This window comes from Chelonia mydas, chromosome 8 (genome assembly GCF_015237465.2).
Source record: "Chelonia mydas isolate rCheMyd1 chromosome 8, rCheMyd1.pri.v2, whole genome shotgun sequence".
Classification (NCBI taxonomy): domain Eukaryota; kingdom Metazoa; phylum Chordata; order Testudines; family Cheloniidae; genus Chelonia; species Chelonia mydas.
In genome coordinates, this window is record NC_057854.1 from 70,199,031 (window position 1) to 70,210,576 (window position 11,546).

Here is an 11,546-nt window from a genome sequence, read left to right on the forward strand (position 1 = left end):
ACAGGTGTGACGTTATCTGATTAAAATATGACCATACAGATCATTATTGCAACCACTGTTCTATATTTGCAACAAATCTTGTACAAAATGTGGAAAGTAAGATGTCTGTGGAAAGGTTATGATTTGCTGAATATAATTATGCTATTTGTATACATGTATTCTTTTTGCATTTGAAGTTATGAGTATTGGCTCTATTCCTGTATTTCAAATGTTTGCTCCTGGGGTAACGCCCAGAAGGCAGTTAGCCAGCACATCTTGGAGGGACTATTCAAATTGAGTGGCCCATCAAAAGGGCACAACTCACAATGGACTATGGGAGACACCCATCTACACTGAGTAGACATTGCATCTGAAATATAGGTAATGACTTCCTACAATGACTAAGCGAAATTAGGCATGCACAGGTGACTTACCCATGTGACTCCAAACTCCCATCTTGTCATCTGTAATTTTCCACTAGCTGTGCTGAGGGCTTTGTTCGAAACAAACAATGGGTTTCCCTCCACATGGCAGAAGATGTAAAAGTTCCTGGAAACCCCTCCATTTTGCCTCTTTTCTGCTCCAGCCTCTGGACTTGAATTTATATTAATGGAAGCATTCTAACCAAGGAATTGAGGACCTTCCAATGATTTGGAAGCAGCCAGAGACTTGACTTAAGCCAGCAGTTTATTCCATCACTGCTACAAGCCTGAACCAAGAACTTTGCAATTTTTGTATGTATTTGATTCCTTTAACCAATTTAAACTCTCGCCTTTTTATAAATAAACCTTTAGATTTTAGATACTAAAGGATTGGGATCAGTGTGATTTTGGGGTAAGATCTAAGTTATATGTTGACTTGGATGTGTGGCTGGTCCTTTGGGATCAGAACCACCTTTTATTTGAAGAGATTGGTTTTAAAGAACCACTCATCTCTAAGTCTAGTGTTTCTGGTGATAATACAAGGACTGGAATGAAAGGAAACTGCTTTTAGGACTTTTTGTTAGCCAGTGTGGCAAAACAGAAGTTTACTTTTGTTGCTGGCTTGATATAGGCTATGGGGGATTAGCCACCAGTCTTCGGGTGTATCTGCTCTACTTCTCAGCAGTTTGTCCTGAATTTGACATCCTCAGTTGTGACCCACTGAGGCACAGTTGCAAAGGGAAATTACTGAAGCCATAATTTGTGGGAAGAAGCACAGAACACTAGGTTTTTTCATGATGTATGGGTAAGGGGCTGGTGCTTCTGGCCTTTAGGGGTGAAGAAAGAAGCAGGTTCTGATCCTGAAAGGGAGGGGGGAAAAAATCAGTTCCTGTGCACTAAGTATATAAAAATAGAGCGTGAGAGAAAAGAGCATTTTAACACCCACATCGATGAAGATACAGCTATAAATGAAATACTGTTCTTTGTAGAGTAAGAGAGCATACAGGTTTTTCAAGATGCATGTGAATTAGTGATCATACCACATTTTGCCTCTGATCCACCCCAAGTAATCAAGGACAAACTGGAGAAGCAAGCTGTATAAACAGAAAATGAATTTACTTTGTATGTCAGTTTGAAGCTTAGTCAACTTCAGAAACGAGCTGAACGTTGCCAATTTGTGACTTTGCAGTACTTTCTCTTTTTAATGTTTTCTTCCTTGTTACTGTACAAACAGAGGAATACTGATTAAAGCCCTGATCTGACACACGTCCCAATAAATAGGTGCATCCACTTGTACGAGCAGGGCGTAAATGCTATCTAAAATACTAGTCACATCATGACTTGTTAGTTTCACTGATTATTCAGGTTAACCGATGATGTGAGGCTTGATATTCTTATTATTTGTAAAGTTAACCTATATCTAACTTAAAGATGCATTTTCTCGCTAAAGGCCCTGTCATTTCTTTGCCATATTTTCTCAAGGCTTATCTCACTATTCAGATTGTTAAAGTAGCACAATGACTACTGGTATTTTTTCAAGAATATAAATGTTTGTAGGTTATAGACATGGTGGTCTCTATGTGGCAATCCATCAAGATTTTATTTGTTCACAGCTTTCTGCAGGACGGGACACTTAGAAGAATACGGTTTCAAGTCGGTCCCTTTAAAAAGCCACCAAATTAACAAGCAATTTATGTTAAGAAAGAATTGAATGTCAGTAAGGAGAAATATTATGCATACATAAAACGGATTAACATCACAGCTAAACATATGCCTATTGACAAATGCAATGTCTATGCTAGTTAACTGCTCAGAGATGTCTTGCTTTATTATTTCCTTAGATTACAGTGTGTAACATTTGAAAAACTATATTTTTTGTAAATAATTTTTACCAAGACATCCAATTCTAAAGACTCATTGCTGTTTCTTCCTACAGCCATTTAACTTGATAGTTGTCATTGATAAAAGTTTTGCAAAAATTTTCAGAGGTAGATGTTTTTCTAAATTCCAAATAAGAATCCTTAATTTCTTTGCATTTCCATCATATACCTTTCACAAAATCACCTCAAATAGACAAGGTTACTCTGTTCCACATTGTGTATCAAACTCCTACAGAAAAATCTTGAATATGTACATAGGGGTAGATCTTCAGCAGCTTTAAATTGTCAGAGATTCTTGATTTACTTCAGCAAATTTATGGCAGTTTATGCCAGTTGAGGATCCGCTAAGAACTCAGGTGGAAAATTAACCGGTTGGGTTCAGTTTATAGATGACTGTTCCAACAACTGGTGAAGTGTAGTGCAAGTTTCAATACATAAGAGTATTTCCTGTCTTAATGTAAATTTCGGACTATTTGATAAAATAGATCACTCCCCAGAACAGACAGTCGGAACTGAATAGATTTTCCAAGCTCTCACAGAATCTGTGGCTGACAGAGAAGATTTCTCCGAAGGGGTAGACCTGGCCAGGCTTAGTGAAGTTTTGAGAGGAGAACTTGGTCAAGAATCTGAGTGGGTCAATAATCAAAGTCCTGGCGGCTCTGGTGAAAACTATGTCATCCCATTATAACGTGGAACACAACTGACAGTATGGAGTATCACGTGTATCATGAAATTCACGAAAGCAGAGGATGAAGGGAAACTGAAGACAACACTTTGATTTGACTTTACCTGACAAGTTGCCCTCTCTGGAACAAGTTTCAGCACTCTTTTTAACCATTGTAACAGAGGTTAATGTAAAAAAGAACAGGTCCTGCACCTTGAATATTACACAATGCCCAATCAGGCTGACAACACTGGGTGCTGGCCTTCGATATTCTCTCTCCAGATACTGGTCAAGGTTTCTATATTAAAGGGACTGAGACATGGCATGATTAGTAGCACGCTGTTCACTAATGCTCTCCAGCATGAAGAAGGCCACAAGCTCAGCTATGAGCAATTAAACACTTTCTGTCGGGAATTATGAGCACCAGGGTAGTAATTACTGGGCTAATGATGTAATTGAAAGGATGTAAGCAGAAGCAAGGGCAATCTCAGAAGGAAACCTCAGAGGGTGAGCCTGGGCTGAGGAGTGAGGACTGTGGGGAAACCTCATCTTGCTGTAAGCCTGCATTATACTGTGATATTTTGCAAGGAAAGAATAAATACACAAGTGGTGAAAAGGTAACAACCTGGTGTTTGTGAGAAACCACATCAACTGGTTATGCAGTCAAACACTGGGTAGTGACAGAGACGCCCTGTGACATGGACACTGTCAAGCTAAACATCCATGTGGTTTTTTACAAAAGAAATGCTTTGTGTTTATATTCTGAGTAATATCTTTAGATTCTTAATTGTCAACTTTAATCTTTTTTCACCATTTAGCTATTTGGCCTATTTTCATTGCCTAAACTGAATTAAATGAAAAATGAAGTCAATTTCACTTTTAGATACCCATGTACCAGCACGACACAACATTATTTAGGCTACAAACTCCACAGACTATATGTAAAGGAAAAAAATCACAGCTACTTTGCAGCTAGTTATTTTTATTCGGAACATTTTATAGATTTTGGAACAGTAAATTTTCCATAAGTTAAATCTGTAACCAAAATCTGCCTCATACTTACCCCTTTAACAGTAGGTATAGAACAAGTACAAGGTATAATTCAGGACCAGCCAGTTAACAACACAGGTAGCCTGAGAGACTGGAAACAAGCAGCAAGTTGATTTGAGAATCAAGTAAAAGGGCCTGATCCTGCAAAGATCTGTGTGTGCACAACACCCATTGGCTACAGTAGAAGTTGAGAGTATTAAAAACCTTGCAGGAGACTTTCACTACCACAGAAAAATCAGATCCCAAATCTGCATCTTAATTAAACGGTCTTCCTCACCTATAAACAAAAGCAGTAAGTGTAAATGTTCAAGACAGAAAAGGGATGCCATGCTTCCAAACATAGTGTGAAATGTTTTGTTTATAGAAATAAGTTACCACTTTGCATACCTGTTAACAGCTGTTATGTTTTCTCTTTGATATAATTAGGGAATACATTTCTGCCACTTAGATTCTTAATTATAAAGTTTTTATTGCAATCTATATTTAAGGATAGCTATCCATGTTTTATATCAAGTTTTTGATATAAGGTACCTTATCTCTTTGATAAACAAGCAGCAGTATAACTGAACTAATTACAATGGACCAGCAGGTATAGGGTATATCTACCCAGGGATAAAAGCTCTACGGCATGACTGTGGCTAGCCAGGGCCAGCTGAATCAGGCTCGCAAAGCTCAGGCTGCAGGGCTAATAATTGCAAAATTCGGGCTTGGGCTGGAACCCAAGCTCTGGGACTCTCCACCCTTGCAGGGTCTTAGAGCTCGGACATCTACACAGCAATTTTTCAGCTCCAGAGCCCGAACGCCACGAGCCTGGGTCAGACATGGGTTTTTTTTTTTATCCCTGGGTAGACATACTCAGAGACAAATGAGTATTACTTCCTGAATAAATTTCCTAGCTTAGACCAGTAAAGCCAAAAGCCAAGATCACACAAATAAAAGTCAAATAACTCTTTGTTTTTGCACTCTTTTGCACTAAATTGTTCAAATGGATTCTCCATTTCTTGATGTCCTCAAATCAGGATTGGACATCTTTCTGGAAGATACGTGGTAGTATAACTATTGGGCTCACTACAGAGGTAAACAGTATGGTGTGGCATACAGGAGGTCAGACTAGATGATTTAATGGTCCCTTCTGGCCTTACTTTATTAATATCAAGATTTTGCTTCAGTACTATCAAACACATAACTGTTTCATAGTAAATGTGAAGTCTCTACAGCAGTGGTTCCCAAACTTGTTCTGCCGCTTGTGCAGGGAAAGCTCCTGGCAGGCTGGGTTGGTTTGTTTACCTGCCGAGTCCGCAGGTTCGGCCAATCGCAGCTCCCAGCGGCCGCGGTTTGCTGCTCCAGGCCAATGGGAGCTGCTGGAAGTGGCGACCAGTAAGTCCCTTGGCCCGCGCCGCTTCCAGCAGCTCCCATTGGCCTGGGGCAGCAAACCGCGGCCACTGGGAGCCGCGATTGCCCGAACCTGCGGGCTCTCTCTGCACAAGCGCAGAACAAGTTTGGTAACCACTGCTCTACAGTTACCCTTCTAATATATTAATTTCTTCCCAGTCCTCTGTGCCCAGTGCCTATTTACAGAAACACTGGAAATGTGTGCTCAAGTAAATAAAAGTTCAATTACAATCCAAGTGCTATAGAAGTACATGCAACATCAATGCCAAATGAGTTTGCACTTAATTAGAGAGACAAGGTGGGTTAAGTAATCTCTTTTATTGGACCAGCTTCTGAAAGAGAAGCTTTTGAGCCACACCGAGCTCTTCTTCAGGATGAAATATTTGCTGCTCCTACCACTGTACTCTTAGACATTCCATTGTTTCATTTCAGAGAGTTAGCAATCTATGGGGTTTACTTAAAAAGCCTCAGAGGGTAGGTGGTTTTCACCCCACATGCTATTTTTTGGAACCTGTTTGCCTTATCAAGACTGGCTCAGTGCATGCTCTATTCTTTACCAAGTTTGAGGGTTTGCTTGAAAAGGAAGATAACAACAGACCTTGCTTTTACCAAATCAGACATAAAACAAACAATTACCATAACTGAGTCATATTTAGTGCACCAATACACAGATCTTCATATAGCAGTTGCAATCTTGGAAGAATTAAAGAATACCAGGTTAAAAAAAAATTACTTAATGAGATGGAGGGGTAGCCTATTTGTACTTCAACACATATGTCCGCACACACTTCGATTATTTCCTCTAGATTTATGTATTAGTCTACACTTTAGAACAAGCACTGGATATCTTTGAAAAACTATAATAAAATATAACAGTCAAGGCAAAAATAAATTAATCCATTCTTTATCGTTGATATTCAGAATGGATTAAGGTGATTTAAATCACCAAGTGGAAAAGCCTCAATTTAAAATCACTGATTTTAAATCAACTTTTCCTTTTGTATTTCAGTTATTTTCTAAAGAAAGGTGCATTCTCATTGATTGATATAACCATTCAGATTTGTTGATTTACAACAAAAGAGAGCCTTTACACTAGATTTGGTAAATCTTTTTGCTACCTAGGAGGATACACTATAACTTTATACATTTATTTAAGAAATTATAAGGCCTAATATCGTCATATTCTTATTAACTGTACATTTTAGTATGTTAAGAAACAGTGAATGATAGATTGCTTATTTACTAGATAATTTACTTTGTGCTCATATTTGGATCAAGCTGAATAAGGATGGTAACTGGAATTTAAGGAAACACACAAAACAGTATATAAAATTTATTTGTATTAAACAAAACAACAAACGTTTTATTAAGAGAAGATTATGTATCAAAACATCTTGCACTTACAATTAAACGATTTATAAACAGAGGGATTAACTGTAGTCAGTGAAGTAAACTGATTAGTTCAGATCAGTCTGGGAAAGTTTTCAAACATGTCTAAGTGAAAGTGACAAGAGCTTAAGTTTCTGGTTTTGCCTAAATCTTGAAAATGGCAATCTCCTAAATTACTCAGGCAGATTTATTGTGCCATATTTATAAAGCTTGTTCTCAAAAGTTAGAAGCAGGGGTAAACATCTAAGTTTTTGACAGAGGCTCATGGATTCAGCATATTTCTATTTTATGTAAATGTTTTAAGAGAAATTTAGGCCTTAACATATTTTGTATTAAATTCAGATTTTATTTTAAACGGGTTTATTTTAAAAAAGAAAAATATAATTTAAATCAAAAAAGTCTAAATAAAAACAATCCAATTTTTAATTTTTTTAAAACACACAATCATTGCTTTTTAAATCCACCTTGGTGATATTTTAGTCATCTGTTTTAAAAAGAAAAAAAGTTACCTACCCAATGTAAGGCATCAAAGATTTTTACAAAGCCCTAGTCTTACAACTGGAGCCATGTGAGTGGGCACCAAGAGGATACAGAGGTCAACTAACGGATTGCCATATTTGCCAGAAACGAATTTCCCCTCAGATATTAGCAGAGGCCAGGAAGGGGAGGGGGGAGATTTGCCTCTCTCTTCAGCACAGGGCATGGGTCACTTGCGAGTTTAAACTCGTGTAAATGGTGGATTCTCTTTAACTTTAAGTTTTGAAATTATGATTTGAGGACTTCAGTAACTCATCCAGAGGCTATGGGTCTATTATAGGAGTGGGTGAGACTAGATGATCATGATAGTCCCCTCTGGTCTTAGGCTATGAGTATAACTCATATGAATCCAAATCCAAGACCAGGGCCCAAAAGCCAAGGAATTAGGCCCTGAGCCCACAAACACTTAAATGTTTAAGTGCTTAACTCTATCACTATTGCCAACATCAAGAGTTCAAAAATTGTGAGTCAGACCTCAAAAATGGCTTAAAAGTTTCTGTTTTTAACAGAGTTCATTTTATTTTCTGGCTTCTAAGCTTCCACCATAGAATCATAGAAGATTAGGGTTGGAAGAGACCTCAAGAGGTCATCTAGTCCAGTGGTTTTCAAACTTTTTTCTGGCGACCCAGTTGAAGAAAACAGTTGATGCCAGTGACTCAATGAAGCTGGGGATGAGGGGTTTGGGGTGCAGGAGGGGGTCAGGGCTCTGGGCTGGGGTGCAAGCTCTGGGTGGGGCTGGAGTGCAGGAGGGGGCTCTGGGCTGAGGCAGAGGGTTGGCGTGTGGGAGGGGGTCAAGGCTCTGGGCTGAGGCCAGAGGTTTGGGGTGCACAATGGGGCTCCAGGTTTGGGGGGGCTCAGAGCTGGGACAGGGGATTGGGGTGCAGGCTTATCTCGGGCAGCTCCTGATCAGTAGCACAGCAGGGGCACTAAGGCAGGCTTCCTGCCTGTCCTGGCACTGCAAACCGTGTGCGCCCCAGAAGCGGCCAGCAGAAGGTCCAGCTCCTAGGCTTCTGGTGCGCAGTGGCCAGCAGCAGGTCTGGCTTCTGGCCGCCTCCGGGGCACAGCACGGTGTCAGAACAACTAGCACAGCCAATGGGACTTTTAATGGTCCGGTTGGCAGTGCTGACCAGAGCCACCATGACCCAGTACTGGGTCACAACCAGCAGTTTGAAAACCACTGATCTAGTCCAACCCCCTGCTCAAAGCAGGACCAATCCCAACTAAATCATCCCAGCCAGGGCTTTTTCAAGTCATGACTCAAGTCATGTTTCCACATTTTTTCCCCCACAACCATGAGGGCTAGAAACTTGTTTTAAATAAACACCTGTGAGAATCTCACTGTTGGACTTCAGAAGCTGTGGTGTTAAGAAAAACAATCACAAAATTCATGATAGTTCAGAGACTTCTTCCATGCATGTAGTTAATCATGTGTGATAATGTTTGCCCAATCTAGGTCCTATACCAAGTTTCAGATACTAATCATTTTATTCCCTCCTCTATCAAAATAGATGTAAATTTAAATAAAAGAAGTACTTGTGGCACCATAGTACTGCGTGCATCCAATGAAGTGAGCTGTAGCTCATGATAGCTTATGCTCAAATAAATTTGTTAGCCTCTAAGGTGCCACAAGTACTCCTTTTCTTTTTGCAGATACAGACTAACACAGCTGCTACTCTGAAACCTTTAAATTTAAATGATACCTATTCTCCATTTGATTTTCATACACAACAATGGTACACACTCTCAAACTGTTTTGAATAAACTCAAGTTTGAAACTTATACACTGGTGAGTATTTTTCAATATATTACTGTATATAAACCATGCCTGTAGATTAACTATTTAGATATTATATTTGTTCTGTATTTTATTGGTACACATGACATATTACTGTAAATTTCAAGGGCTGTGCTTAAAGATAATAACTAGCGCTTTGATAATGCAATAAGATCTATACAGACAGGCCTCTGCCCCCACTTTAGGGCTGTGCATGGGAACTTGCACTGACCCATGCACATCAGACTGCAAGACTGGGGTTCTAGGTCAGTTGCCTGTACAATAATAGATTGGTGTTTGCCCCCACAGACAAATTTACCAAACATTTTTACCTAGTTGCTTAATAATAATGACAAATGCCAGTCATTGGTTACTGAGGAAAAACTGGAAACCTGTGTTCTGACTCTCTCTCAACAATATCCAAAATTACCATAATAGTTCCCTATTACAAAAAGTGTAACAGCTGAGGATACTTTGATCATACAGCTGTCCAACCCTATTACTGGCACAAACTGATTAGAAACTTAAAAGTTAGCAACTTTTCTCTGAAAACTCATCCTAAAACTAGTACCGTACTTAATGGATGGTGAATCCCCACTGGGGAAAAAACGAACACCTCTATGCATACCAGAGAACCATTAAATGCAAATTCCTGGGGAGGGGGCACCTTTCTCCTTGTTTTTAAGTGGCTGTTTGAAACATGAGTGGAAAACGACAGCTGCCTACAAGAATTAGAACACAACGTGCACTTTAACTTTTTATCTTCCCTTTATCTACTCAATTTACAATCCCTATTTTCTGCTCTTTAACATAAACTAGATGGTGACGACTCAGGTTAATGTGCATGTAACGCTTTGAAGAGGAACAGTGCTATTTCTCTGCCAAGCTTTTATTGCCATTACCTAGAGCCATTAACAACCTGCAGGACCGTGCCCAAGTAGTAGAGGTCACTGTACCAGGATTGTTGCTCCGACTACCCGTCCACAGGGACCTGCAGATAAGTGCAACGCTCCCCCTCTCCCGGGCACCTGACTCCCCGCCGCGCAGCAGGGTGATGGGGGAAATCACGTTAGGGCAGGGCAGGGCCGCCCCCGCGCGGGGTGTCTGCCCAGTGCAGGCTGCCCTGACCGCTTCGCCCACCCCGAAGTGCAGGGGGCGATGAGACGCGCCGGGGGCAGCTCCAGGGCGCTGGGCGGGGGAGCCCCGCTTGCCCGTCACATCCCCGCCGCTCTGCAGACAAGCCCTGGCAGCGGCACCCCAGACTGGGCAGCGCCCGAGGCAAAGTGCAGCGGGCGGGGGGAAGAAGGGCGCGGGGCGGGCACCTCTCCCTCCCCCACTGCTCCGGCCCTTCGGAGCCCGGCCGCGGCGGGCAGGGGGCTCGGGGCTGCTCGGCGGGGAGCGGGGCCCCGGGCCGTACCTTGCTGAACACCTCCAGGTCTTCCTCGTCGTCGTCAAAGGCCAGCTCCTCCGGGGCGGCGGGGGGCGGCGAGGCCCGCGCTGCGCCGGGGGGGCTCGGCCGGGGCGCAGCAGCAGTGGCTCCACCCTCGCTGCCAGCGGGGGAGCCGGAGAGCGGCGGCGGCGGCCCCGGTACCCTGCTCTCAGCCTCCATCCCTCTGCGGCAGCGCGGCCGGCGGCCTGTGCGATTGGCTGCCGGAGCCTGCCCCGCCCCGCCGGCCGCAGGCACAGTGCGCAGGACGGGAAGCGGCTGCGGCCGGGGCCGGGGAGCGGCGCGGGCGGGAGGAGGGGACCCGCCCCGCGGTCTGGTGAAGCTCCTGCGTGTTACACTCTGGCGGCTCCCCGCGCTGCCGCCGGGGGCTGGTGGAGGCGGCGGGAAGTAGCTTCCCCCCCGCCCAGGCTGGGCTGCAATCCGGGAGCCCGCGAGCGGCAGGGCTCCCCGAGGGGTGCGGTGCAGACCGCCGCCCTAGCCGCAGGCTCCTCCCAGCCTCTGGCGTCCGGGCGCTCCAGGCGTCCCGAGCCTGAAGCGTCGTCTCTGCAAGGGCTGGCGGGGTGAATGCACCAAGCCAATCGGCGAAAGGCCAGCGCGAAAGCTGCTATAAAGCCTTACTGAAGAAGAGCGCAGCGCAATGCGAAAGCTCGTCTCTCACCGCCAGAATTTGGGCCAATGAAGATGTTGCCTTCCCGCACCTTGTTTCGCTAATAAAGCCTTGCAGGCAGAACTGCCTCTCCCTCACTAGCGCCAGCCATTTCTCACGTGCTCTCCTGTGCAAAGTTTACTTAACGAGCAAACAGGCTGAAAACACAACGTTCTGTAGTTTATTGATAAATACAGCTAACGTTGCATGTTTGGTCCATGCAGTTAGCTAATATTTGGGGTCTTGTTAGGGCTGTTTCAATTAGGAGGAAAAATTGATGCAAGTGAGGGGTGGAGGGAGGTTGGTATAATTTTATTTACGAAAAATGTGAACGCCAAGTCATGTTTACCAAATCACCAGTAGAAA

The 11,546-nt window shown here is 43.0% G+C and overlaps 1 protein-coding gene across 2 annotated transcripts in view; it reads right to left on the reverse strand.

Moving 5' to 3' along the window:
- Positions 1-10,757, reverse strand: part of SNX7 (sorting nexin 7) — a 57,588-nt gene extending 46,831 nt beyond the window's left edge. The window contains exon 1 of one of the 2 annotated variants that reach the window (XM_037907216.2): positions 10,505-10,750. In XM_037907216.2, the coding sequence (XP_037763144.1) occupies positions 10,505-10,696 (192 nt within the window). In that variant the 5' untranslated portion in view covers positions 10,697-10,750. Of the gene's footprint in view, positions 1-10,504 lie in introns of both variants that reach the window. The other variant, XM_043520886.1, reaches the window with a different exon arrangement.
- Between the last annotated feature and the right edge of the window lie 789 nt (positions 10,758-11,546).